This window comes from Aspergillus sydowii (assembly GCF_001890705.1).
Source record: "Aspergillus sydowii CBS 593.65 unplaced genomic scaffold ASPSYscaffold_7, whole genome shotgun sequence".
Lineage (NCBI taxonomy): Eukaryota > Fungi > Ascomycota > Eurotiomycetes > Eurotiales > Aspergillaceae > Aspergillus > Aspergillus sydowii.
Window position 1 is genome coordinate 261,100 of NW_024467865.1, and position 26,386 is coordinate 287,485.

Below are 26,386 nucleotides of genomic sequence, written 5' to 3' on the forward strand. Positions count from 1 at the left end.
GTGTACTTAATCTATAATAATAATCTCCTTCTCGACGCCCTCAGCCTCGCCCACACCGGATAATTCAAGATGCAATGTCAGAAACGCCCGAATAGCGACAAGAGGTATGCCATGTCTCATCGCCGTCGTATCATCCCAAGACGAATGCAGCCCCAGCAACCCGCCAGTCCGGGCACAAACCAGCGGCGCACCAGAGTGGCCCCAGTATGTCCACGCATTGTGCTTCAGACTCCCTATCTCTGAGTTATCATGCGGGTCAGCGTGTGGAACTAGCCCACGCAGCCTCCCCTCTGATATCTCAATCAAGTCATAATCCGTTGCCTGCGGCGTCTCTGACTCGAGATCGTCCGCACCCGGCTGGCCAATACACATGATATTACCGTCGTAGGCACTTATTGAGGTAGATGACTGGAGCGGGATAGACACGAACATTCCCAGACCCGTTTCATCAGCTTCAACACGGACAACCCTAGCAAGAGCAAGATCCCTCCTCCCATCCCAAAAGCAACATTCCACTTGCACAGCCTTTCCGGCATAATCAAGCAACCACTTATACCGATTCCCACGCCACTCCCGCTCAGACTCCCCAAAGCAATGCGAGCAGGTGAGAATCCATCCACTGCGATCAACACAAACAGCCGTTCCAGCCTCCTCCTGTGCGAATATATACGTTGCCTGAAGCGCAGCGCTGCTATGGTTCCCGTAAGACGCGGCTGTTCTGGCCAGCGTGGCCTTTCCTAGCCGCAGGCGATGTTGTTTCTTCCGGAGAAGACGGGTTTCCTCAGCGCTAAGACCTTCGAGGGGGTTTCTTTGGTTAGTCGGAATGAATGAGATAGCCGTATTTGGCCTTCTTCTCTGCTGGGCTGACTCGAGTGATCCTGCTGTGCATGTCGGGGTTTTAGAGTCCGTTGTCGTATTTTGACGCGTAGCGGATCGGAGTGTTCGTGTCATTCTGTCCTGCTCAAATCAAGTCCATCATTTCACTGCTTAAAGATGCGCGCAATCTTGGTGGTTGTCAAGGGGTGAAGGCGTTGAGTCACTCCGGAGTAACTCAGCCACGTTGTGATGGCTCGTATGAGTAACCAATCAGGGCTGTCCCGCGTTGTTGAATCTAAAGCATGTCAAACTCGATGTATCTCGTCCCCTGCTTCACAAAAATATCAGATATTCAATTGTGGTAGTTGATATCGTTGAGCGTAGCCCGATATAACTATATCCTATATCTAATATATTACAGGACATGGAGACTGTAGTAGCTGATATATACAGCCAGCAACGTCCACATTTACGCACTACTCCTCAAACCCAAAGTTCCAAATACTCCACGTAGCTGTTAACATATAAGCAGACGGAAAGACGGCTAAATAAGCAATTGCGCTTCTACGGTCGAACGGTAAAATCTGCCGTGTCGATGGTATCATCACTATCTACTGCTGTTAAATGCGAACACGACGTTGCTTTAGAATAGTTTCATTTTTTTATGTTGAACATTCTTCACATTCTATCTTTCTGCTGTTTTATTAAAGATAACCGGCCATTCATGATTAACCAGTGTTTCTCCCATGATATCAATCTCCACAATAAACCCCCAACTCCAAGGCCTACACACTCGGACCTATTTGCTCCATCTAGAGTCAGACAGGCTACCGCGAGGCTTGACCGAGAACGAGGTCGGGACTGGTATACCGCTACCCGAGCTGTCACCCCGTGCAGCAGTCGCCAGAGTCCGCTTCTCGGCGCGTTTGGTACCGGGTTGACCAATGCGGCTGGGAAAGGCCAAACGAGCCTGTTTCGACACCGAGACCGAGCCCGTGGTGCGGGTTGCAGGTTTTGCACTGTTCTTCGTGGTTTCGGCCGCCCATGCCGGCTCTGCAGCACGGGTGCGGACCACTGACGACGCCTGGGAATGGGTGGAGTGGCGTCTAGGGTCGGAGGTGTCGCTGGCAAGGCCATTTTGCGTTGTGGCATAGTTCTCTGATGCACGAGTGCTGGTGCTCTTGATCCCGGAAAACTGGAGCTCATTGGTTTCTGATATCGCCTCGACAGGTCTCACTCGCTTTCTTGGTCTTTCAGGTTTTGGCGTCAAAGAGCCAGACGGGCTGTCACTCACTACCGTTTCTGAATCCGTCAAGTTGGATATAGGATCTCGGTATATCGAGTAGGAGGTGTAGTTGTATGGCGGAGACTCCGTTTGAGAAGCGGCCGGCGGTGATGCACTCGCCTGAGAGGACGTGGGTGTTTTCTGCGAGACAGGGCTTTCCTTCCTGCTTGGAGCATCAGATTCCGTATGCATGGAAAGGGTTTCGAAAGAGAGCTCCAGTGGGCGAAAGACGTCTAATGCCCGGATCGCCGCACGGAACTCATCCACTTCTTTGGAAAGACGGGTCCGCTCGTCTGTCACTTTCGGTGGCTCTGCTGCCAGTTCGTGAATCTGGCTGTCGTCCATGTTGTTCACGATTTGTCCGGTGAAGATCCCTCGAAGGGGGCTAAGCAGGCAGTTCTCAACAGCGAGAGTATTCACGTTGTTAACAAATGTAGTGACGGCAGTGTCATAGTGTAACTGCATATGGTCGACTATTTCCGCCGCTGCAAACTCATCTCGTGCCGCGTCCATCTGGATAAATGTGGACTTGACGGCCGCGATATAGTAAAGCAGATTATTACCGTTCTCGGATATGAGCTTCGATTCAAGTGACTGTAGCAATCGGGCTTTTCGGGCCTTCTCAACCTGGGCCTTTTCAGCCTTGCTCATTGGGAGAGGAACATAACGTTTTGTCTGCAGGCTTAGCTCCGTCAACTTTTTCAGCACATCTTGCTTGATCTTCTCAAGCGCCGGCTCGAGGACCGACCTAGCTAGAGCAACCGACGTGCAGCCGTCGGCCAAATGCTGTAGGGCGACGAATGCGAAGTGCCTGACCGACTCCCAGGCCTTCAGGAGATGCGCCCTGGCCAGCTTCTCCCACGGCTGTGCCTGAACCCGAAACAGAATCCCGGCAACGGTCCTATTGACGTTCCCAGCTGCTTCGGCGCCATAGTTGCGGACAATTTCGCAGGCCTCTGCTTCTACTGCAGCCCGAGGTATACACTGAGGCGACCAGCCCTGCAAGTAGGGGTTCACGGCGGATGGAACCGGCGTTGGCGCTGTACCGTCTGAAATCCAACGTTTAGCCCCTCGGGTGGCCATTGCCTCTGCGAAGAAATCGTTCAGCTGGCGGATTGTTCGTCGGATAGAAGCTTTGCCCACGCTGTTGAAGAAGATGTCCATGTACATCTCGTCCACGGCCTGGTTTGTGATGCGTTCAAAGCCGTTTGCAATATCAAGAAGATAGGCGCGTTGCGATTGGATTGTAGAACGAGGATTGCCCAACTTGGACAATGTAGCTTGTCTGTTGGATATGCGTTTCTGGAGTCCCTTTACCAAGACAGGAAGACATCGTTGGTGATATCCAAAGAGGATGCCGCTCAGGCGTCGGCGGAGGCTTTCTGCTCCTACAGAATCGGGGAGCAGGTTCGCCCAGCTGCCTTGGTCGAAGAATTCTCTCTCTTGTTCGTCTCGTGTGTCGTCTGCCATGGACGATTCTTCGGGGAAGTGGTTTCTCAGGGCGTGCCATCCAAGCGAGAGATACATCCTCTCATTCCGTAGGATCTGTAAGAATGAGGCTTCTCTCTCAGAGCCAGGATCGAGAGAATCCGGGTGCGTGATAATTCCTAGAGTCCGCTCGCCATTGCTGTCGAACTGACGTGCCATATCAAGCAACTCTTTAATATCATTGTCGTGTTCGGCGCTGACCACTAGCAGGATTATACTCCTGGAACTGGCCATATACCACTCAACCAGTTCCTTGGCTTTCTCAACCGACTTTTCGTCATCCTTCTCAGTAGTTCCGAGGTCCAAGCCAGGCAGGTCAACCAATGTAAGCTGAGGCAGATCCGGCCCAGAAACGTCGAATTTGAGGACATGGTCACTAACATCGTCGAACCGATCAGGCCCCATGAGACCCATCTGTTGCCTCGCGACGGCATCCATATCCGGGAAAGTATAGCCACTCGGTAACGCATCATCCAAGTAGCCTTGCAGTCTCTCTTGTTCAGTTTCATCTGTGCACGAGGGACCAGGCACGATCGAGGCCTTGGTACTAGCCGAGCTGCTTCGTCGGAGCCTAACCTCAGTCACAAACTGAGTGCAGCGGTTGATGCCGTTGGTGGAAGGGAATTTAATGCGGGAGATGGCCTGGAGGACTGAACTCTTCCCACTAGAGCTGGTGCCACAGACTATCAGCATCTGGGGTTCAGACGGTTCCGCAACACCAAGGAGCGAGCGGGCGTCGTTGATGGCGTCGAGGAGCTTCCCATGGTCACCGCACAACTGGCGCAGGACGGTATTATCTGTGAACTTCATCTTTGCAGTTCAAAGAGAAAGGTGAAGAATGGATGAGAAGACGAACTGGTCTGACTATTGGAGCTGTATATATAGGCTCTACGACTCTACATGCCCTCGCTGGCTGTGAGTAGATTCACTACAGTATTGCTGGAGTTTAGGAATATCCCCGGCCTGTGAGTGATGATACTATTTAGGCCGTCTAATTACATTCACATATAAGATATGTGAGTTGGCAGGCAACGACTCAGAACTCACAGTTCAATATCATGCGCCACTATAGAGGTTCATACAATATCTAAATTCTAGGTTTATACAGTGAATAAAGTATGGGTCTAGGCAGTTCGACTGGCCATGGTCAGTTAATATCATGTTCACTAGAAAGTCGCTAGGCTGAGTATTTCGCTTTCCGCGGGTGGTATACTAGCGTGTATATGCTAGTGTTGGTGATATTAGGAGACGGATGATATACAATATACAGTGTCTGAATAACTGTACAGCTGTGCAGGTCCAATGCCACACCATAATGCAGCATAATCATAACATATTGAACTACTAGAATGCAGCCGAATCTGCAAGAATTATGACCATCCTTTTCGATTCCTAGATGCGTGTGACGGAATAGTGTATCACAGGATAGGTGTGGATTCACCAGCAGGCATCTATCATCGTTCTTTCTCAGTCTTCCTACTGGATGATGCTAAAGGAGGCAGATTAAACTTCACGTTAAGTATCAAACACCAGAACATCATATACATTCTACACAGAAAGGTCTAGCTGCCGCCCAAATATTTAAACACTGCTGCTCCCGAGATAGGTAAGGGTGCACCGATAGCGCTGGCCTGTGTGACTGCCCTGGCCTGTACAATTATGAGTGTCTGAATGCCTCCAAATATAAATCAAAGATATGTACTCACCAGGTTCAGACCAATGTCCCTGGCATCAGGGGTTTCCCGCACATACCAGGGCCCGGCCCATACTGCTTAAGCTGGACATTTAACCCGGCAGCCCCAGACACAATCTCGTGCATCTGTTCGGCATTCAGGCGCATTGCTTCAGTAAAGCCCTTGAACTCCGCAGTCGCTGCCAGATGGACGCCCTTGATGATATCCACAATGTTCCGGAGCTCGACAGTGGATTTCTGCCCATTATTGCAGCACTTGTTTGAAAGAAACAGATATATAGTGAATATTCCTAGTTAATGTCTACAGGATGTCAACATCCTCACCTAAAAAGGTTCAACTTGTGCGTAGCAACGTGAATCTACATCTACAAAGCTACTCCATCCACCAAAGCAGGATCATCCACCTTGTACAGCTGCATATCCTTGTACTCACCACTATCAAGCACACAGTCTACCCTCTCCGGCATTTTGAGATCCTCGCCAGAATACCTCTGCTCCGCGACAACACTTTGCCTATCCCTCCACAGCCACGGATCCTTCGTTGCACCCTGCCACGACTCGATCTCACTCCTCATTTCAATCAAAAGACCACGGTACTCTCTTTTCCCAACCAGATTGGCAACTCCGAGTGGACTGGCCTGGAGATCATAGAGCTCTTCCGTCGGCCGCTGGATATACTGTCTTAGAGACTGCCCGCCCACTATAACATCCGCATCCTTATTCACATCGTGCGATCGTCCATGTCCGGACTCTGTGGTCATAGTCTATGATGACCCAAACCGCCCTGGGGAGTGGCGTAATTCCTTATATTGTGATGTCTCATTTCGACTGGTATTAGGGCCTCGTCTCGAAAATGATGGACTGCTACAGCTGCCTCCCCATCCTCACTGCATTAAGCAACATCCGATATAACAACCGGGGTTACCGCATGGGTGAAGTAGAACGGTGGAACTCGGCAAAGTGACCAACCAACGGCAGTATATACTTGAACTATCTAGTGCATGAACGCGGAGAATGCGAAAAGGGGGTTAATCCGTGGTTCGTGTGGATATCGAAGGCTTAACTGCCCAGTAAACTTGGGTCGCTCTGTTCAATACCCACTTCAGTAGCCGACAACCGAGAACCATCATCTTGGAATGGCCCACTGTGTCGTCACATTTCGTGCAACAGTAGGAACCCAATTATGCGCGCGCATATTCCGCGGTTCGGACTTTGATATCAATGACGCATTTTGTCACCACTTCAGCAGTTGCCGACGTTGAATTAAGATATCATTAGCCGACAGGTATAAATATAAGTCAAGGGCAGCTACTGATATCAAGCACCGTCAAAAACTATGCACCTACCCCTTATACTATCCTTATGCGCTCTTGCCGGCCAGGCGATCGCTGGCAGCGGCAGCACCGAGACTAGTGGCCAAAGTCACAGCGTCAGCTTTGTAAATAAGCATAATTATTACTTCGACGTGGACGGCAACGTGGTCAACTCGGTCAACGGCAAGGTCGATTGGATTGACGAGCAGTATTTCTGGATTGTTAATGCGTCACGTAAGTGCGTCCGTCTCCTCTCAATGATTCGCATACTAACTTGTCTCAAGTGAGCTATTCTTCAAAGGATCTGGTGACCTGGTATCGCAATCCCACTGAGCGTGAGTTCAATGAGTTATCTCCAAGTGTACAAATTTAACAGCCTGTAGTATTCAACATCTCCGAGCCGGTAAACGCCAAAGCCTGCAGTGGCATATTTGGGTCCTGCGACCGCCCAAAGGTGATATATAACGAGAAGACAAGAAAATATGTTTTCATGGCGTTCGCTGGTATGCACCTACATTTCTTATCTCGTGTTTAAAGACATATTGCTTAGTACCGTGCAGCCCCGGGCTCGAAGCCTGGAATCCCTGTCTTCACCTCAGACCACCTCACGCACGGCTATACCTTCCAAGGCCATCTCATCCAGAAGACGTGGTGGTACGGTCAGGGTGTTGAAGACCTGAGTCTTGCTGTGATTGACGGCGAGGGATATGTCATATACACGACGTGGGACATGATCAGTGCAATCGTTACGGATGGCAGCTTGGGCAGTGTACGAACCCATTTAGAAGGGTTATCCGGCTTAACTGACATGGTATAGATATGGCCGGCGTTCAGCCAAACAGTCGTAATCGAGAAATTAACCGACGACTTCCTAAACAGCACAGGGGAAACCTCAATTGTCATTCAACAGGGAGGTGATTTTCCTGTCATGACAAATTCATCCAACCTCGTTGATGGGCAGGTCGAATCGCCAGATCTGTTCAGGAGAGGAGATTGGTGGTGTATGTCTTATAGTCATTCTTTCTAGTGGCAAAGTACTGACATCAGAGCTAGACATGGTCGGATCAGGCACTTGCAGCTTTTGCAACGGTGTAAGTAGTGCTTTGATGGATCGTTGCATGCCCTGCTAACCGTCTTAAGACCACCACGGTGGCATATCGTGCGAAGAGCTGGAAAGGTCCATGGACGTTCCAGTTCGTTGATTCCGACTTGACCTGTGGTGGACAGGGGATGGGCGTCATGACAGTTCCTCGCGGTATGCCCCAGCACCACACCCTGCACTACAAAATCTAATGTTTCGAAATCAGTCAACAACGACAGCGAACCAGAATTCCTTTACCAGGCTGACCGGCCTTCCGTCGCACCGCGTGAGTTTCTGGAGTATCTGCCCAACAATAATGCTAACTCTAAGATCCAGTTGGCCTGGGATACACCGGCGGCGCCATCGGCCACGGCTTCTGGAAACTCAACTTCAACCCCGACGGCTCTATAAGCAAGATCGACTGTTCCCCAGACGCCCAGACAACAGTCCAAGCCCCCATCGGCAGCCAGGACATCCCAACCACGGGACTCGCTACAAACGCCACCGACGGCTCCGGCAATAACAAGGACTACTGGGCCGAGTCGAACTACCCCTCAACCTGGTTCTACCAGACCTGGACATCATCGAAAACCGGTAACCTCTCATCTGTGGGAATTAATCTCGGTGCGATCTCACCAAACCAGCCTCTATCTGCGTTTGTATTCCGCTACCCCAAAGACGCGGACTTTACAGCGCCGTTTTTCAAGTGGGAGACGCTGGCCTGGGCACCCGTCACAGCAGACAATGTCACTGTATCACTAGATGTCGTGAAAGTTTCTGTTGGGGCTAGTGTCAAGAAAGGAGATAGACTTGGATTTGCACTTACAGTTGGCTATCCCATGAAGAAGGCGCCATCCTTGCCGCGGTCTTCGCAGACTGCCTCAGTCTGGGGGTATTTGATGACGGATCAAGTTGAGGATGGTCATGTTTTGTATGCGCTCAATAAGAGCCATGTATCGTTTGAAGAAGGATATAAGTCTCCGGTTAGGGTTTTGGAGAATCGCGAGCTGAAGTGGTATGCGAGGGTTGATTGAGGTTGAGTCTCTAGTTCACATAGATATAGACCATTTAGACATGTCAAACTGCCGAATTATTTCATACACTATCAAACAACTCCTCCAGCCTCTTCCCTTCGCTGTCGGCAACTTCTCCATGCGTCCTCACTGATCCTATCGGATGATAGGGAAATGGTCTATGTGCGTTAGCATCAACGTTTCTATAAAACGATTGTATACGTACCCATATTCTGGAACCCACGTTATCCGGCAATCTGGATCTTCCCTCTGCTTCGCTTTGATAATGTCTATCCAAAAGCCCTCGAAGAACTTCCTTTCCGCTGCAAAAGCCGGGTTCAGCGGTTCTGGACACTGCGAAGACTGCGTCGTCCCCATGCGCGTGTGGATGTGATGTACCTGGTATGAGTTAGAGGCTTCTTATATCCTGTAGTGGTAGTACTTACATGGGGAATCAACATGTTCAGACTATTCTGATCTTCCTCTTGGATCAGCAGTCTCTCGCAGACCAGCACCCAGTGAGAAATATCGGCCGTTACTTTTAGCCTATACTTTTTTCGTTATGATTGTTCCACAATTCTCTGGTGCAGGAACATACTCCGGTACATGCTTGAGTATGAGACTCGCAATGCGCGGACTGAACAATCCTCGCTTGCGGTGCGTCTCATGGCCAACCTTTCCTTGCAGCCCTTCCTCTTTATCAACCTGGAGACTCATTCGATAAAAATACACGGCCTCTTCCAGTGTCCAGTAGTCCCTGTATTACTTAGTCCATGCTTTCCTATGATTAAGTAAACTCACGACCCAGACTGCGAAGTAATAACAGTCGGTTTCAGTACGTTCGCAAGACGCAGTTGCTCTCGATAGAACTTTAAATGCTCGTCCGGAGGTAAACCACATGGAGCTAATCCTGCATTCTGTGGCATAGACGAGAACATGCTTTTTTTCTAATATCAGTATCGAGATATCATTGGGAAGGTTGATACTAACACGACCGCAACCTCAAAATCTACCTCATCGCAGAGCTTTCGCAGCGCCTGGAGCTGCTCGACGCACCCAGCAGCAAAATTGATACTCACTTCTATGCCACCTTCGACGGCAAAATCTAGTCAGTTTAACTGAATCTCTCGCTGAAGTATCCAATGTCTTACTGTATCCATGGGCCTTCCACTCAACGAGCAGTTTCCGCCAGTTACTCAGGCCTGGACCGGAGTCAATACCCCAGACGGATCTAAAGCGCGATATGAGAACCATGTTTGTATTCAGTATTGCTTAGGTTGAGTGGAGGTCGCCGGCGGGGTACCATATATTTTTCGCTCCGGGGAACGCATCACGATTGCCAAAACGGGGAAGTATGTCTCCCCGGCACTACGCTTGGGTCGGCAATTGCATTGATTGTTCCTGATATATGGGGGATAATGTTATTGGAATGATTTGTGAGAGACTTTGGAATCGATAATCACCTTGTGTGCCAGTTGCGACGTTTCTGCGAGTTATATATGTCGAAAATGGCAGGCGACTGCAGTACAAGAGCAGTTTTCCAAGAAAAGCCGGTACATACGACCACAGGGTGTAGAATTCAAGGCTTCACGTCGGCTCAGCCGTGCTTAAGCCATAATGATTAAGACGGTTACAAGTATAACAAGGCCTGAGTACGTTGCTGCTTGTAGGGGTGATAGACACTAAGTCTTGAGTAAGTAGTGAGATAGCTGGCGATGTAGTGAGCATACTACCCACCTGGGTAAGTAGAGGCGAGAAAGGGTAAGAAAGAATTAATAATTGTCATGGTCGCCAATTCTATAGGACACGTGTGCCTTTAAAATGATCGGTTTGAACGACTAAAGAGCTGTATAGGCTTCGTCAGAACCCAATACAACCCTACCAAACCCAAATGTAGTGAACAAACAGGCTAAACAGCGCGCTGTCCCCATCACTGTATACCTTACACATTTTTAACTGTAAATTCCCCTCCAATGACAGCCCGATATAGTAGAAGAGGAGTTTATCGAAGACTGGTAAGATATAGATATAAAACTTTGTTAAAATCTAGAAACCGAGCGAGTTCACGAACGGGTGATACAGCACATCCGCGACCTGCCTGCGCCTGTGCCTTGAGGAAGTACGACGCAGGAAGAAGAACTTCCCATGCCGCTGCTCCCAGAATCTTTAGAGCAATTTCTAGCCCGGACTCTTTTTCAATCAGGTTCTCCAGAATCAGGACAACGAGGCAGAGCCGACACCAGCACCGCGGTACACAAGTCCCGTCGCCAATCGCCGTTTCTTGAACTACGAAGATGGGACTGTAGCCGCTGGCTATCGAGAATATTAGCATGAGATCAGGGCTTGTATTCATAGCAACCCTATTAGGAATACCATTGCTGATACAAGACCAAAAATAAAACCCTGGGTGACGACCATCCCCGTCAAGGGCGCCATTGCTGCACGCAGGGACCCAAGGAAGGAGAGAGTCGATATGAATGTCAACCCGAAATACAAGAACAATATTGGCGATCCCGCTATAGTGACCGGCGAGCCTTCCTTCCCGTCCCAGTCATGATCAGAGGATATCTGGTGGGAGTCATCGGAGAGTCTCCCTGTAGCTCGTGGCTGCTGTTATTCTCGGAGACCCGGGCTATAGGCTGAGAATCAAATGAGAGCCTGCAAACTGGCAACTTTGTCAAGGTTACCGAGGGAGTCCAGAATACGAGCGACGACGTAGCAGTGTTGAATTCGCTGTGTACACGTGTCACTGGGAAATTAATGAAGCTCTGACGGGGATTTTTCCAGTCTTCAAGCTACTTATTCCAAAGCCACCAAGACCTGGGTGATTTTGGTTATTCACCGGATCTGAATGGATCAAACGCAGATACCAAGAGCTTTGCAAATTTTACTTACTACATGGAACATCGCACGAGTCCGGGATAGCCACGGGATAAAGACCGCGGCCTGCATTGCTTCTCGTGTAGTCATATCACCTGCTTGGCGCAACGGTACAATGTCTGTCGAAACTCGCGTTATCGCTTCATTGTGAGGATGCTCGGGCCCGAACATAAGTGCCTCGGGATAGTTACGTGCGTAGTCTAATCTATAATGCGATTGTCAACATGCAGCACGTCAGTTCGTAAGACAAGTTCGTAATCATGTGCGGCTGCTGTGCATAAGGCCCCGCTCGGCAGCGGATATTTCTAGCCAACCCTGGAATATTAAGCATGGATGATTGGCCCAAGAGTGGATGTGACTCTCCAGGGTGGCTGTCGCAAGCCTTGAGCTGTGCTCTGGTAGGATTGTGGATTAGTATCTCCTCGGACTGGCCCAGGATTCTAAATGCAATGCAACCGAGCTCAGGCCGGACCAGGCGTGCCTCAACCTTCGCAAGCGAGGGATAATACGGGCAAATAGATCTTCATAAAAGGCATTTCTCACCATGCAGGAAGCCGGCTTCCCCGCTCCTGGCTCGTACTCTGGCTCTTGGACCGGATGGCTGAGCAGTAGTCGTAACAGCCGCTTGTCACACAGATCAAACCACATCCAGGGATTATTTTCCGTCCTTGCATCCTTCTTACTCATTTTGCCGAGTTAATTAGCGTCAGCCTCTATTTTTGATTCATTAAATGCCTGCGGGCTTCACCGAGCTAATCTGGCGTGCGAGCGAAGTGTGCAAATAGACGAGATAAAGCTAGACCCCAAGCTCTCGAAGTTGTTTTCACCCCATCTGAGGAGAACGTAGTTTCTCGACACTCTCTGCTCCAATGCCGAGCGTCGCAATGGACGGACTGAGCAGGCTAGAAGCCGAGAGCGAACAACTGGCTGCCACGATCAAAAGCTACATCAATCATCGGCGGGATGTGGAATCGTCAGACCAGCTTCGGGCCAGTCCCGACGCCAATATAGAAGCCAGCAGAACCAAGTCAGCCATACACGCCAGTATAGCCAACATAAAAACACTTCTGGGTGGGCCGGTGGAATTACTACAGGATCTTGCTCGCCAGGTAGGTGCGTGGTTCCTCTCTCTCACCCCCATCGGGCTCGACTTTGTCTGATATCCGTGGTTCCTCCAGATTGAGATGGTGGCTTGCTTTAGGTGGCTCGCTGAGTATCAGATCCTGGCCTGTATCCCCGCTGAGGGGAGCATGTCCATCCAAGACCTTGCGGACTTGGCCGGGGTTCCAGAAATCCAACTGCGCCGGGTAATTCGTCTGATGGGGACGTCTGGGTTCCTTCAGGAGCCCATGCCAAATTATGTATCTCATACGCCGCTCTCAGCACAGTTCGTTACCAATCAGTCATGGCTCGACGCCGCGGTCTTCATGGCAGAGCTAGCTGCGCCAACGGCATTGCATATGCCCACAGCGACACATCAGTTTGGAGGCTCACGGCATCCAACGGAGACAGCGTACAACCTGGCCCTAAATACTCTACAGCCGTTCGGTGCAGCCATCCAGGAGCGGCCTAAGCTGGGCCGTCAATGGTCGGCGTATCTTCACCATGTAGTGGGATTGCACCAGGAGAAGAAAATCGCGGACATGCTATCACAACTTAAATGGTCCAGCCTTGGTAGCTCATTCATAGTAGAGGTAAGTACGCGCCAAATTATGACTGTCAAGTCTGCAAACTTCACCTACCAGTTGCCCTAACGTTGTGGTGCAGGTTGGAGCTCAGTCCACGTCGATGGCGCATCATCTGGCAAACAAGTTCCCTACCCTCCACCTGATTGTTCAAATCGACCGCTCGAGGGCCTCCAAACTGAACCCGGACTACCTGTGGCCCGGCGAGATGATGAACGGGCTGGCCCGCGATTTTACGCCTCAACCGGAGTCAAGCCCTAGACCGGGTTCTGCTAGCAGTAGTCGCGTCACCGTCACATACCGCTCTGCGGGCATGCCTCAACCGGTGGTCGATGCGGCGGTTTACATCCTCCACGTGCCTGTGCTCTCGACAGGGGCAGACGGAATGGATACAGTCAAGACCGAGCTGCAAGATTATCTCGGCATACTCCGGGCCACCGGGGGTATCCTGCTTATTCCCACGGCAAATCTGCTTCCAGAACCTGGAAGCCTCTCTGACCCCAACTTCGAGGCTGTAGCGCGCACACGCGACCTTAATTATCTCCAGTTGGCGAATGAGGGTGAAATGGAAATGACGGATCTATTCAGTGCAATCGAAACAACGAGGGATGGGCTTGGGAGACTCGTCATTACGAACCAGCTTCGTTCACATAACGGCCTTACGGTGTGTCTGACTTTGAAGCATGAAACTTATTGTTAGGCTACTGGACTTGCAAGAGAGGGACGCGACCAGGATAATGACATGTATCATATCTGCGGCTTTATAAACTAGCAATCTTTGAAACCTTCAACAACCTCTCCATCCCTCACAAACTCCTCGATCCACCCGATTGTCATCCTGTAAAGTTAGCACATGTCCCAATCTGGGAGTAAGAATAGCTGATGCATACATGCTTCTCTTGGTATCGGCGAACTTCTCATGGTCACCGATGAGATGCTCCTGGTACCACGGATCCTGTTTCATCCGCTTGTAGTTTTCAATGTCCTTGAAGACCACCTGGCTGAAGCAGTCAAAGTCCGCGACAATGGCCATCTGGCTGTCGAACAGATGGGACATCAAGGCACGAGTGGAAGATTGGTTGTGAATCTGGGTAGATGCGTTAGTCGACGTAAAAGAGGGCCGTGGAATTGGCATTTTGCTCACTTGAGTCCATCGCTTTACCCCATATTTGACCATGAGCCCTTTGGTCATTGGAGCGGAGATATTGAGCATATGGTTGCGGTAGTCTTCTTCGCTCATTCCAGGCTTGCGGTAACCGCAGATGGTCAGACAGAGATACTTGCCATTTGTTGAGCCATTCAGCTCCGGGACCTCGGGTTCAGTGAACGCCATCAGGGAGATAATAATCGACTGTTACTGTTCCTGTCATTGAAGGTGAGACGAAGCCCCGGCGTTATACCTCAGCATGGGTCACTGATTACTCCGAGGGAAGGCAACTGTCCCAGCCTTAGACCGAAACGGCCCAGTCTAAACCTATGATTTTGTTGCTACAAATTCAACTAGCTTCCCGCTCATCCAGTCTTGCTTTTAACTTTCATCTGAACCACCGGAGATCATGGCGCCGCACGAGAAGCCGAAGATTGGGATTCAGGGGACTGCTGTAGTGACAGGTTCAGCTCTATCAGGCAAGTAGTCTATCTTCTACCACAGCCAAACCACGATTAACAAGCTCTTTCTCATTTCAGGGGCCATGTTCTGCCTCTCAGCAATCGCAGTGCCCGTCTTTCTGGACACCAACACCGACTCGGGTCAACTCGTCCGCCAATGGTCTCGGACATATCACTACGGCCATATCATCCTCCCGGCATTCTGCATCGCCACGTGCAGTCTCTACGCATATGCCAGCTTCAACAGACGAAAGGATTGGAGGATCTACACGGCAGCCTGCGTTGCCACAATTGCTATGGTGCCGTTTACCTGGGTGGTCATGACCCCGACGAACAATACGCTGCTTGGCTTGGAGGAGGCAGCTCGGTCGGCAGATGAAGAAGCGCCGGCGGACTTGGATGCGGTGCGAGAGCTCGTCGTTCGGTGGTCCTGGCTGCATGCGACTCGCTCGTTCTTCCCTCTGATCGGGGCAATCGTGGGGTTCAGAGGGCTACTGCGTGAACTGGGCGTCCTGTAGATTAGAAATCAACCGATTGCCCCAAGGCACCGCTCTATACCAAGGATGTAGCCACTGCAGAGGCCGGCAGTAATCCGCCTTGGGCCACCTGTTTGGGTAGCTATACAGGTATTAGGGCTCAGCTTAGCCTTGCTGCCATGGAATGGATACCTAATTAGGCATGGTTCATGCTTTCGCAGACACGAGACCCAGGATCTCATCGATATTATGGTGACTCCGGACTGATCAGTCAGCATCACCGGGCTGATGAGTCAGCGTCACCGGGTTGATGTGTCAGCGGCAATCGGCCCGATGAGTCAGCATGTTGGCTGCCGCGTCAGTCTGTCCATCTTTGGGTGAATGAAAACATCCTCTACGGAGTAGATAATTAAACAAGGGTCGAAATGACCATCTGGCGAATTCAGAGGGAAAATACTGTTGCAGGTATGATAGACTGGTAGCATAAGATGCGAGCTACTTTGTAACAGCGATGATCGACTATATCAAGCAGGGAATTTCTAATTTAGCTTTATATATCGTATATATATGGCCTAGTACAGTCCAGGGCTATTTCTAGCGTACCAACATGGTAGTGACAAACTTGTGTATCTATTTACGCATCAAGTGCAAACCATTTCTTTACTCTCCCCCGAACCTCAAATGCAACGGTGCCGTCTTCAGCCAGTTTCCTAAGGACCTCGTCCATGAAGGGTTCCAGTGCCAGCTCTCTGACCCCTGCGCCCACACCATCCCCGTACATCGTAGCCACAAGCTCCTTGACCGTGATACTGCCCTTGCCTCGCTCCATACGCGCTCTCTCCGCCTGTTTGGCCTGAACCAACGCTTTCAAGACCTGTCGTTCGCGTTGCAGCTTTTGAGCCAGCTCGCCCTTGATCTTAGTGCGTAGGTTGCTAATGACGACTCCGTGAGCAGGATAACCCGTAATACAGTCCTGGGCTTGCATCTTGTACAGTGTGTGCATCCAAGTGCTGAGATGCTCCACGGCTGATGTGCCGTGTCCAAGTATATTGTCGCCCGTAAACATACCATCTTCCTCCTCGAGGACAAAGCACATGTGGTCGCTGGAGTGGCCTGGCGTATGCACTGCACGCACGGTGGCACCTTCAACCCTAAAGATCTGGCCGTCCGTAATCGGTTGTTGTGTTTTGCTTGGTTCGTGTTTGTAAATTGCCGATGAGAGATGCGGGTACATGCGAATCAGATCAGGAACCCCACCCGTGTGATCTCCATGCCAGTGCGTGAGAAGGACATGGGAGAGCGTAATTCCTCGTCGAGCGAGTGTCTCATGGATGAGATCCGCCCATTCCGGAATGCCCTGGCTGGTATCAACGATGAGACGTTCGGAGCCCGTCCCTACGATGAACGTGTTTGTTCCCTGCAGGGTAAACTGCGAGAGGCTGATGTTAGTTTATGTGGCCAGGCAAACAGACAGGCTTCTTGAGACATACCTTGCCCGGGTTTTGGCCGAGGACCCTGAGGACACGGGGGCTGATCTGCTCGACATCAGGCAATGGGGGTAGGGCTTTCTGCTGCCCTTGAAGGTAGTCTTCAAAGGCACATATGTTGAGAGCCTTGTTGATTTGGCGGTACCCTCCCTCACCTGGGGCCATGATGGAAGTGATAAAGTCTCGCTAATCCCAGAAGAAAGGAAGCATGCAAGGCGATGTGTAATGGCTCCATATATGCAGGGGAACCTTGAACCCGACCCGGATCGTCGGGCATCGGACGAAAGCTGCTTGTCTTATCAAATTACGCCGTGTAATATGCACCGTCTCACTCACCTGACAGGCTGGCATAAAGAGTCTGTCCGTTGAGCTGGAGCAGTCCATTTCTCTGTCGCTCTCTTTCAACTCTATCCATCAATATGGTCTCTCTCCAAGCGGTACAGCAGGTTAACGCCGGCATTGGGAGCCTTCCAGCAGGCCTCGTGGCCCTGTTTATGGGAGCTACATCAGGAATTGGACAAAGTGCACTGCAACACTTCGCGCAGCATGCCCCCTCTCCACGCATTTACTCCATCGCTCGCCCGTCCGCGGCTGGGTCCCATGAGACCTTCCTAGACTCGCTACGCAGTTCTAACCCGTCAGGCACATACAACCTGATTGAAGCCGATGTCTCCCTTATCTCGGAAATCGACCGGATCGTCGCCGACATCAAGGAAAAGAACGAGACCAAGATCGACATCCTCTTCATGTCGGCAGGCTTCATGGCGTTCGAGGGACGCAAAGACACAAGCGAGGGCCTCGATCCGTCCATGTCGACGCGGTACTACTCGCGCCTTCGCCTGGTCCAGCAACTCGTCCCACTGCTCAACAACGCTCCCAGCCCGCGCGTTGTCTCAGTGCTAGGCGGCGGGCTGGAGTCCCCCCTCAACGAACACGACCTGGACCTGCGCGATCCCAGGAACTGGACCTTCTGGAGCTCGTCGATGCACTCTGGCACCATGGGCACACTGACGCTGGAGAGGATCGCGCGGGCGAACCCGAATCTGAGCATCGTCCACTGGTTCCCTGGAACCGTCGCAACGCCAGGCCTGGCTCGGGCTAACCAGTTTGGCATGTCGCCGCCAAACCCGACGAGTGCGGATGAGGCTGGCCAGCGCGGGGCCTTCATCGCCACGAACGACCGGTATGCCGTTCAGGAAGGACTTGTGCCCGTGCCCGTCGGGCTCTCTCCTGTGCAGAGGTCCGGTGGTGGTATCTTCCTGGTTGATCCGGCGGGCGAGGGCTCCAACAATGAGCGTGTGCTGGCTGGACTACGGAAACGGGGGGTGGATGATGCCGTATGGCGCTTTACAGAAGGGATTTTTGCTTCGGCTGCTGAAGTTGGGCGCTCCAGTCAGGCCAAGGATGAGCTTTAGAATACTCAGCCGAGGATTTTGGTAGTACATTATAACATAAGTGCTTTGTGAATACAGTATCTCGTTACTGGAGCCTTAACCCTCCAGTTATTACTTAGCCGTGTATTAATAATTAACCCGAGACCAGCAATAGGTATATATGAACCACTTCCCCAGACCCTAATTCCTCATTTTCTGCAGATAGTCCTCCACATCAATGCAACATGTCTCTCCCACAGACCTACAAACGCGCTGTCTTCAAAGAACTGGGCCATCCCCTGACGGTGGAGGATGCGCCGCTGAAGCTCCCCGGCCCCAACGAGCTGCTGATCAAGGTCGAAGCTTGCGGGGTGTGCTACTCGGACATGTACTCCCAGTATAACGGCCTCGGTGGGGGATTCCCCATTGTACCAGGCCATGAGATTATCGGCAAGGTCGCCGCGGTCGGGAGAGATGTCCGTGACTGGAATGTTGGGGAGCGTATTGGGGCTGGTTGGCACGGCGGCCATGACGGGACTTGCAAGGCGTGCAAAAAGGGCTATTTCCAGATGTGCGACAGTACCGCTGTCAATGGCGCGACAAAGGAGGGTGGATGTATGTTGCCGGTTCCTTTCTTTTTCGGTTTTTTGCTATCTAACCTTTCTGGTGGAGATGCCGAGTATACTCTTATTCGCTCCGAGTCCGCTGTCCAGATTCCGGCCAACGTTGATGCCGCGAGTTATGCGCCCATTCTCTGTGCTGGGCTGACCGTCTTCAACTCCATCCGCAACGTGAACATCAGGGCTGGCGAAACCGTTGCCGTTCAGGGCCTGGGAGGTCTCGGCCATTTAGCCATCCAGTATGCGAAGCGCATGGGATACCGTGTTGTCGCGATCTCGCGCGGCCCAGAGAAGGAGGCCGCGGCGCGTGGGCTCGGAGCTGACGAGTATATCGACTCGAATGAAGGTGATTCTGGCGAGCAGCTCGCGGCACTTGGCGGCGCCGCCCTCGTTGTTACGACGGCCTCGACGGGAGAGGCCATCACTCCGTTGCTGAAGGGCTTGGGAATTCTGGGGAAGCTGCTTGTTCTCAGCTTTCCGAGCAATCTGACCTTGAATCCCACGGACTTGCTGAAATACGGTCTTTCCGTGCAGTTTTGGCCCAGTGGCCATCCTGGTGATGCTGAGGACGCCGTTCGATTCGCTGAAAACACGGACATCGCCAGTGTCGTCGAGAAGTTTCCCCTCGAGCAAGCGCAACAAGCCTTCGGTAAGTTTATAGTTTGAATCACTAGTACCTCCTCCTACTAACAGTCTCTTGCTAGAATCCATGCTCAGCGGGAAGGTTCGCTTTAGGGCTGTCATCACTATGGACTAGGGCTACTAGCCAGACCGTTCCTCACTATAGATTTAGGAGCTACTAGTCAGACACTTTGTGTAGTTCAAATATTGCGCCCTGATGTATCAATTCCAAACTAGCCTTACTAGCTTACTGAGAGTCCGGTACCTTCATCCAGGCAAGGTCGAATCCAGCTCCCCAGACCCATTTGTCACTATTATCATGGCCGTCCTTGGTCGTGTCGTAGCCCATCTGCGCGATCCGAAGCCACAGGTCGCCCTTGATGGGAAAGGCATCGGCACCGTCTCCCTGCTCGAAAGGCGCGGAGACAGTCTCACCGTTTTTCAGAGCTCGCACAAACTTGGCGATATGTCCGTCGTCGTGGACCTCGTTGACGGCTTTGTATAATGCGCGCCAGTCCATCCCCTTGCTTGCTGTTGGTTCGTACCGGGCGATATCCTCCAGACGCAGCTCAGCAGCTCCATTTGCCGCGTACCACGCCAGGTCCAGCCTTGCCTTCCATTCCACCAACCGGATTCTGTCCTCGAGCTTGATCCACGACTGCTTGACCAGGACGCTCAGGAAGATGGAGCAGGTCACGTCATGCATGATGAAGAAGTCCACCTTGGGCACCTTGCCGACTCGTTGAGCCGCCCCGGCGCTGTAAGCCGCACAGTTGATCATCTCCGCCGTGGCGCGCTCCAGGTCATCCTCATCATCCGGCTTGATCTGAAACTGCGCTGCGATGCCCACGATCTCATCCATAGTGCGAGCGAGTGGGCCGTCGCGCAGCCGGAAGGGTCCATCCTGCATGCGGCCCGCGGTGCGGGTCTTCTCGTTGCGGCGAACCTCCTCATACAGCTTGACGAGTGGCTTTGCGGGCAGCACGGAGCCAGACAGCGCAAGCTCCTCGCTGCGGCGGAAGAAGGTATCGATGTTGCCCGGGTCGTGGGAGGCGGCGTGGGCGAGGCCCTCGGCGATGATGCTGGGCTGTTCAAACTCGATGCCGAAGCCCAGGTGGATGATGGGATGCAGCAGGCCCTCGTACAGCTGCGAGAACATGGCCTCTGCAAGTGGCGTGCGGCTGAAGCAGTACTCCTGCAGGACGGCCTTCCAGCCCTTGGCGTCGATTTCGGTTTCGAAAAAGTGCAGGAAATTCGTATACTGATCCAGATTCAGCATACGGGCGCGGAATTTCTCTGGGTCGCTGAGGTCCTGGGCAACTTGCAGGTCCAGGGCAGGCAGGGGACGCTGGTATCCATAGCCATCGTCGTATGCGCGCTTCAGCTCCTTGGGGCCGCCTCCCATGGCTAGGACGCTCAGCACCGAGTGGGCGATGTGGTTGTGGCCACCGACATCACGGAAATACATGTGATAGCTATCATGGTTCCTCTGCAGCAGCTCGTTCGCTATCTCGAGGGCACCCGCCGGACTGGGGTCGAGGCGAGCGAACCCCGTGCGCTGGGGGGTCAATTTCACCTGTGAGGCTTTTAAGACTGTCATATTGCTACTTGGAAAAAAAGAAATGAGACTCCTAGTACGATGTTGATGGTAAATCTCCACGAAGACTGGCGACATATAAGGATCCCTCGGTAGGCTCGGTGGGTTTGAGGCAGACTCATACATCGGACTGACTCGCGGACGCATATTCATCAGCCAAACGCCCCGACTGGGTGGCTCGGGGAGTCCCCAGGCCCCCAGTCCGGGAAACGACAAATGGGTTGATTTGAAACGCAGGTAGACGCATTGGCACCCAGTGCTTTTGGGAGGTGCAGGAATCCCCCGCGTAGACTTGCGTGACTCCTGCAGGCCCTTGGTAATTACGTTCGTTGCTGGTGCATTTACTTGCTACTCTGATGGATCAGATTATGGCTGCTTCAAGAAATGATGTCCAGGGATGACTATATACACCGTCTACTGGCTTTGTCTTTGCCAACACAAATAGCATTGAACGTCTGGGACAAAGGCACAAACATAGAGGGAAAGAAAGCATAAAAACAGTTTACTTCTCTGAACTCTAATCATATTTATTCTTGTCTCAATCTGTTAATGATGTCCGCCGACAACGAACTGAGGCTCTTCCTCATGTCGCCCTCCATCTGAGCCAGCGTATTCGGAGAAAGCAGGGTGGAAAGGGCTTTGTCGTTTTCATTTGGTAGCTCGTGACGGCCCCAAGCTGCGTGCGCGAAGCCTCGAGTATCGGCTTCCTGGCTCTTTTTGAGCTTGGGAGACAGCAGATTCACTAATTTTTGCACTCGGTGTAGTTCGCTGAGAACAAGCCTAGCAGGAACGCGACCACTGGCACTGTATATACGGCCCAGATGCCTCATCTGGTCCTTCCCATTTGATATCATGCTGGTAGAGGGCCTCTGTCCCGTATCAGACTCACCCCCGCCGACCTGGGCTCGCGCGGTAGAGGCGTAGCGCTCGAGGATCTTGAGCACGATCATAGACACAATTGCAAGCAGAAAAGTGTCCTCAGTGCATGAGGAGCACGAAATCAGGTTGCTTACGGTATCAATGTACTGTTGATTCTCTCCCATCAGAGCCTGGGCCGAGCTCATCGTCGTCATGCTTGCTGCACCCGGGCCAGAAAACGGGGTGACGGGGGCAGACTTGGCCGAGAGCGCCTTTAGCAGATCGAGGGCCTGGGCTACACAGCGACAGGAGAAGCTGCTGGCAGGAGGACCGCGCATCATCGTTACAGAGTGTGCGGTTGACGGGGTGGGAACACTGGAGGCTAGCGAAGGCACGGCAGATGCACTCAGAGGGTCGCTCTCCAACGCGCCCAGGTCAAAGCTGATTGTCTCCGGTATGAGAAGCGATCCAATATCGCTCAGTGCCCGCGTGAAGTTGTCACCGTCCATGACGGGTTGTTCAAAGTAGTCCATCGTGCTAAAGTCCACGTCGGTCATGTTGGAGTCAAAATCAGGCAATGGCGCAAAGACACTCGGGTCCTCCAGTACGGAAAAGAGGTCTGGTGAATAGGGTCCGAGAACATTGTCGGTTGGGGCGATGTCGAGTACGCTGTTGTTGTTGACCGGGGGGAGGGTGGAGGGTTCTGCGTCACCAGATCGAGGGCGGGGAGGATCTTTGTCTGAAGTGGGCTTTGGATTCGATGACAAGGAGGAGGAGGAAGACGGGGGGGATGTGGAGGAGGAGGAGGATGATGACGAAGAGTTGCTACTGCTGGAGGATGATGATGAGTTGGTGGTCGTAGTGGTGGTGGTGGTGGTGGTGGTGTTGCTGGTGCAGCTGGTCGGGTGCCCGGTGCTGTTCTCGCGTCGACGACCCGGGCGCCTCGCAAAGATGTACTGGCATTCGATGCCTCTGGCCTGGCATTTCGAGCAGGAGGGTTTTTCTTTCGGACATTTGATCTTGGAAGTGGCACAGGACTGGCAGCTGTCGCGTACCTTGGTGCAGCCCAGTGCGCTGCGGCGGACGACGGGCGCACGCGGAGAAGACGCGGTGTCGCTGGCAGTGTCCAGGGTGGCCATGTTTGATGGGGGACAAGTGGAAGGAGTCCTCTTGATGGCTGACTTATTTTTAAATTTTGCTTCTTGCTTGCGTCTGCAGCGTCGAGGGGGATCGTCAGTCGTACAAACATGGAACAGAGAGAAAGGACGCGGCGGCCAAAGCAACTGATAAATGGGTGGCGCTTGCTCGAGATGGGCTTGTCAGCACAGAACAGGGAGAATGTCTGCGTTGATGATTCACTCGCAGAACGCACTAGCCAGATCGCCTCGTATCGTCATTGTCTCCCCTCGTGAACAAGTTCAGCTGCTTTAGAGCGGACGTAATCCGTCGATTTTTTTCACCAGTTCGAGTTAGATCCCAAAGGGGTACAGGGGATGTACGGCGCACTCGTATCCGGGACTATTCAAGTCGTCCAATGGCTGGCAGACGGAGACTCCAGACGCAACGTTTCGTGCAAAGTACTACCGCAGTTATCTGGACCGAGAAGCCATGGATCTGTTTTGGCCACTCCTTCTGAAAGGGTGGCGTCCAGGTTCGTGTTCCTTTGCGCGTAGCGGACGGGAATGCAGCTCAGGATCGACTTCTTCACGGGCAGGCGTTCCATTCCTTATCTTATTGCGAGGACGATGAAGGAACGTGCGGGAGTGATCCATCATTGGATGTTGGAGGCCGAGATGGTGCCACTTGGATGTGGGCATGAGACGCATATATTTCCAGGGTCCAGATATTTCCAGGTCTTTTCCAGGTACTTCCAGTATTTCCAGGCACTTCCAGTATTTCCAGGATCTTTGTTGAAGCCGCAGCACCGACCTCCCAGCGAGATGGCGCAATGGACCCGAGTATTTGCTCAGGCCACAGACAAATAAAGAGCAGATTAAGAACCCTCGAGGCCCACCTGTCAGAGCAAAGGATTCACCCCTGGCCGAGACCTGCTATTGGCCACTTCTCTGGTGGAGATGACTAATCGCTCCGGGAACGATCGACGATCTTGGCGGGTCGGGTTGGTTGGTCAGCAAAGTGTGATTTGTTGACTTGTCAGAGCTGTTTGGCTAAAGCGGTTAGATGCCGCTGCAATAACCAATCAAAGCGAGCGCCCTGACTAAACAGCCCGAAACACCAAGAGTATAATAATAAAACAGTATGACAGTATTGTGGCAGGGCTGCTGCAGACGCCGGCAACACTCTTCGCCTTCAGAAATCGAGTATCGCTAGCAATGACCAAGGACGAAGACAGCGGCACCACCGATGGCGGCTACTCCACGCCGGATATCGCTGTTCAAGAGAAGCAGGATGAACCCCCGGCTCCTGAGCCCGAGTACGCAACGGGCTTTCGCCTGGCCGCCATCATGGGCACGATCTTTCTGAGCACCCTCCTGGCCGCCTTGGATATCGTGAGTCCCCTCTTCCCCAATTTTGAAATGGCAGCGGAATAACGAAATGTGAGTAGGGCATCGTCGCGACGGCAATCCCCGGAATCACGGACGACTTCCACCGTCTGGACGACGTCGGTTGGTATGGTGGCGCCTGTTTCCTCCTCGTAGGCAGCTCTGCGCCCATGTGGGGAAAACTTTACAAATACTTCTCCGCCCAGCTCGTATATTTGGTCTCGGTCGTGATCTTCCTGGTCGGCAGCATCTTGGCCGCTGCCGCTCCTAACAGCGCTGCCTTGATTGTCGGCCGCGCTCTGCAGGGTTGGGGATGCTCTGGCACGCTGGGTGGCTCCGTGCTTATGATCAGCTATGTTGCAGAACCCAAGAAGCGACCCATGTTGATTGGGATGTGGATGTCTGTCTTTATGTTCTCCACCATCATCGGCCCTCTGCTCGGGGGCGCCTTCACCAGCGAGGTGACCTGGCGATGGTGCTTCTGGATCAACCTGCCTGTCGGAGGTCCCGTTATTGCGCTGGTCGTGCTCTTCTTCAAGGTGCCAAAGCATATCAAGCCCGCCCCGGCCACATGGGTCGAAATCTTGCGGCAGCTCGACCTCCCGGGCTTTGCCTTGCTCCTCACATCACTAGTTTGCTTGACCGTGGCCCTGCAATGGGGTGGCCAGACCAAACCATGGAGTGACGGCTCTGTGATTGCCACGTTGGTGATGTGGGTGGCCCTGACCATTGCCTTCTTCGTCGTCGAGTGGTTTCAGGGCGACTACGCCATGGTGCCTCTGGCCCTGCTGAAGCCGCGTCTTGTCTGGACCAATGCACTGTACGGCTGGATGTGAGTAGAAAATCCCCGGCCTGTCTCAAAGTCGGCTTGCTAATGTGTACAGTGCGAATCTCGCCAATTTCCAGGTGCTTTTCTATCTTCCTATATACTTCCAGTCCATCCACGGCCAGTCCGCCATCGCAAGCGGAGTTAACAGTCTTCCCTTCATGGCCTTCTTCGCTGCTGGATCGATGCTCAGTGGGTTCCTCATTGGAAAGACACGCCACCTCCAACCCTACGAATTTGCCAGCGGTGTCCTTGCCACCGTCGGAGCCGCCCTCCTGTATACCCTCGATATCGACTCTTCCAAGGCCCGTTATATTGGTCCCCAGGTCATTTTCGGCATCGGCATCGGCCTTGGTAACCAAGTGCCAATGACAGCTCTACAAAGCTTTTCAAAACCGGAACACATCGCACCCACCACTGGTGTTATGCTCAGTAAGTTATCTTTCTTTCTCTCGAACACGGAAAGCCTAGGTTCTAACTGTGCCCAGTGTGTAACTCGATTAGCGGTGCCTACTTTGTCACCGCGGCACAGTCCATCTTTGCCAACTACATGCTCCAGAAACTTGCCAGCACCGCGCCCAATATGGATCCCATCCGGGTCTTGACCACGGGTGCATCGGAGGTTTCCCACGTCTTCCAGGGTGCCGAGCTTGAAGCCGTGCTGTCCGCTTATCTTGCGGGTATTAAGGACGTCTTCGCGTTCTCGCTTGCGGGAGCAGCATTCACTGTTGTCCTGTCACTCGCAATCCCCTTCAAGAGGCTCCCTGACATGTCTGCGGGCCCTTCGAATGCAGAGGAGGAGGAGGAGGAGGAGGAGGGAAAGAAAGATGGACCAGGTGAGGTAGCTGCTTAGAAAGATCTTCCGCTGAACCAAAATTGCAACGTTGCGTCGGAGGTGATACAAATTGAGATAGAAGGGGGATACTCATGGAAATTGGCTTTACTTTCCATTTCGTTTCGAAAAATAATGTAGGGGTGAAGTTGCTTGCACTGCATTACTTAGATAGTGATTAAAATAATACATTTGATTGTTGATTATATTGCTATACCATTGCTATGCCAACCATCAATGCAATTCGCAACCTAGCCAGATCCTGTTGAGAAGGGAAATTATACACGTTAGAATCCATCAATTAGCATGGCTGGCGAACAAGCACTTTGG

General features: G+C 52.3%; 14 protein-coding genes across 14 annotated transcripts; 6 read left to right on the forward strand and 8 right to left on the reverse strand.

The window, feature by feature from the left end:
* Positions 1 to 6: 6 nt before the first annotated feature.
* Positions 7 to 951, reverse strand: ASPSYDRAFT_90671 (S1 family peptidase; the record flags this gene model as incomplete). The annotated part of the gene is made up of 1 exon (XM_040852370.1): positions 7 to 951. The coding sequence occupies one exon, from the start codon at positions 949 to 951 to the stop codon at positions 7 to 9; it is 945 nt and encodes a 314-aa protein (XP_040701185.1).
* Positions 952 to 1,615: 664 nt separating this feature from the next.
* ASPSYDRAFT_58929 (uncharacterized protein) lies at positions 1,616 to 4,399 on the reverse strand (the record flags this gene model as incomplete). The annotated part of the gene is made up of 2 exons (XM_040849607.1): positions 1,616 to 2,145; positions 2,218 to 4,399. The coding sequence occupies 2 exons, from the start codon at positions 4,397 to 4,399 to the stop codon at positions 1,616 to 1,618; spliced, it is 2,712 nt and encodes a 903-aa protein (XP_040701186.1).
* A 1,248-nt stretch (positions 4,400 to 5,647) lies between these two features.
* ASPSYDRAFT_90673 (uncharacterized protein) lies at positions 5,648 to 6,043 on the reverse strand (the record flags this gene model as incomplete). The annotated part of the gene is made up of 1 exon (XM_040852371.1): positions 5,648 to 6,043. One exon carries the CDS (start codon positions 6,041 to 6,043, stop codon positions 5,648 to 5,650), a length of 396 nt encoding a protein of 131 aa, XP_040701187.1.
* A 575-nt stretch (positions 6,044 to 6,618) lies between these two features.
* Positions 6,619 to 8,710, forward strand: ASPSYDRAFT_90674 (uncharacterized protein; the record flags this gene model as incomplete). The annotated part of the gene is made up of 9 exons (XM_040852372.1): positions 6,619 to 6,829; positions 6,880 to 6,930; positions 6,979 to 7,098; positions 7,156 to 7,364; positions 7,413 to 7,596; positions 7,649 to 7,686; positions 7,736 to 7,850; positions 7,903 to 7,962; positions 8,013 to 8,710. The coding sequence occupies 9 exons, from the start codon at positions 6,619 to 6,621 to the stop codon at positions 8,708 to 8,710; spliced, it is 1,686 nt and encodes a 561-aa protein (XP_040701188.1).
* Positions 8,697 to 9,943, reverse strand: ASPSYDRAFT_1179476 (uncharacterized protein; the record flags this gene model as incomplete). The annotated part of the gene is made up of 7 exons (XM_040840348.1): positions 8,697 to 8,868; positions 8,916 to 9,088; positions 9,136 to 9,235; positions 9,288 to 9,446; positions 9,491 to 9,628; positions 9,680 to 9,770; positions 9,841 to 9,943. 7 exons carry the CDS (start codon positions 9,941 to 9,943, stop codon positions 8,772 to 8,774), a joined length of 861 nt encoding a protein of 286 aa, XP_040701189.1. The 3' UTR covers positions 8,697 to 8,771.
* Positions 9,944 to 12,348: 2,405 nt separating this feature from the next.
* tpcD (trypacidin cluster transcriptional coactivator tpcD) lies at positions 12,349 to 14,019 on the forward strand. Its single transcript, XM_040843493.1, has 3 exons — positions 12,349 to 12,678; positions 12,748 to 13,263; positions 13,337 to 14,019. The coding sequence occupies exons 1-3, from the start codon at positions 12,439 to 12,441 to the stop codon at positions 13,952 to 13,954; spliced, it is 1,374 nt and encodes a 457-aa protein (XP_040701190.1). The 5' UTR covers positions 12,349 to 12,438; the 3' UTR covers positions 13,955 to 14,019.
* On the reverse strand, positions 14,013 to 14,587 carry tpcK (decarboxylase tpcK; the record flags this gene model as incomplete). Its single annotated transcript, XM_040851009.1, has 3 exons — positions 14,013 to 14,092; positions 14,145 to 14,341; positions 14,399 to 14,587. The coding sequence occupies 3 exons, from the start codon at positions 14,585 to 14,587 to the stop codon at positions 14,023 to 14,025; spliced, it is 456 nt and encodes a 151-aa protein (XP_040701191.1). The 3' UTR covers positions 14,013 to 14,022.
* A 240-nt stretch (positions 14,588 to 14,827) lies between these two features.
* On the forward strand, positions 14,828 to 15,508 carry ASPSYDRAFT_133430 (DUF1772 domain-containing protein). The gene has a single exon (XM_040840634.1). It carries the CDS (start codon positions 14,946 to 14,948, stop codon positions 15,378 to 15,380), a length of 435 nt encoding a protein of 144 aa, XP_040701192.1. The 5' UTR covers positions 14,828 to 14,945; the 3' UTR covers positions 15,381 to 15,508.
* A 233-nt stretch (positions 15,509 to 15,741) lies between these two features.
* ASPSYDRAFT_1179484 (uncharacterized protein) lies at positions 15,742 to 16,990 on the reverse strand (the record flags this gene model as incomplete). The annotated part of the gene is made up of 2 exons (XM_040840349.1): positions 15,742 to 16,767; positions 16,829 to 16,990. The coding sequence occupies 2 exons, from the start codon at positions 16,988 to 16,990 to the stop codon at positions 15,973 to 15,975; spliced, it is 957 nt and encodes a 318-aa protein (XP_040701193.1). The 3' UTR covers positions 15,742 to 15,972.
* A 254-nt stretch (positions 16,991 to 17,244) lies between these two features.
* On the forward strand, positions 17,245 to 18,240 carry ASPSYDRAFT_153805 (uncharacterized protein; the record flags this gene model as incomplete). Its single annotated transcript, XM_040842322.1, has 1 exon — positions 17,245 to 18,240. One exon carries the CDS (start codon positions 17,245 to 17,247, stop codon positions 18,238 to 18,240), a length of 996 nt encoding a protein of 331 aa, XP_040701194.1.
* Positions 18,241 to 18,443: 203 nt separating this feature from the next.
* ASPSYDRAFT_153974 (uncharacterized protein) lies at positions 18,444 to 19,575 on the forward strand (the record flags this gene model as incomplete). The annotated part of the gene is made up of 3 exons (XM_040842334.1): positions 18,444 to 18,813; positions 18,871 to 19,467; positions 19,523 to 19,575. 3 exons carry the CDS (start codon positions 18,444 to 18,446, stop codon positions 19,573 to 19,575), a joined length of 1,020 nt encoding a protein of 339 aa, XP_040701195.1.
* A 76-nt stretch (positions 19,576 to 19,651) lies between these two features.
* On the reverse strand, positions 19,652 to 21,098 carry tpcI (questin oxygenase tpcI). Its single transcript, XM_040847255.1, has one exon. The coding sequence runs from the start codon at positions 21,037 to 21,039 to the stop codon at positions 19,687 to 19,689; it is 1,353 nt and encodes a 450-aa protein (XP_040701196.1). The 5' UTR covers positions 21,040 to 21,098; the 3' UTR covers positions 19,652 to 19,686.
* Positions 21,099 to 21,563: 465 nt separating this feature from the next.
* Positions 21,564 to 23,033, reverse strand: ASPSYDRAFT_58938 (Zn(II)2Cys6 transcription factor; the record flags this gene model as incomplete). The annotated part of the gene is made up of 1 exon (XM_040849608.1): positions 21,564 to 23,033. One exon carries the CDS (start codon positions 23,031 to 23,033, stop codon positions 21,564 to 21,566), a length of 1,470 nt encoding a protein of 489 aa, XP_040701197.1.
* A 1,194-nt stretch (positions 23,034 to 24,227) lies between these two features.
* On the forward strand, positions 24,228 to 26,220 carry ASPSYDRAFT_133434 (MDR family MFS transporter; the record flags this gene model as incomplete). The annotated part of the gene is made up of 4 exons (XM_040840635.1): positions 24,228 to 24,404; positions 24,461 to 25,230; positions 25,283 to 25,656; positions 25,713 to 26,220. 4 exons carry the CDS (start codon positions 24,228 to 24,230, stop codon positions 26,075 to 26,077), a joined length of 1,686 nt encoding a protein of 561 aa, XP_040701198.1. The 3' UTR covers positions 26,078 to 26,220.
* Positions 26,221 to 26,386: the final 166 nt, after the last annotated feature.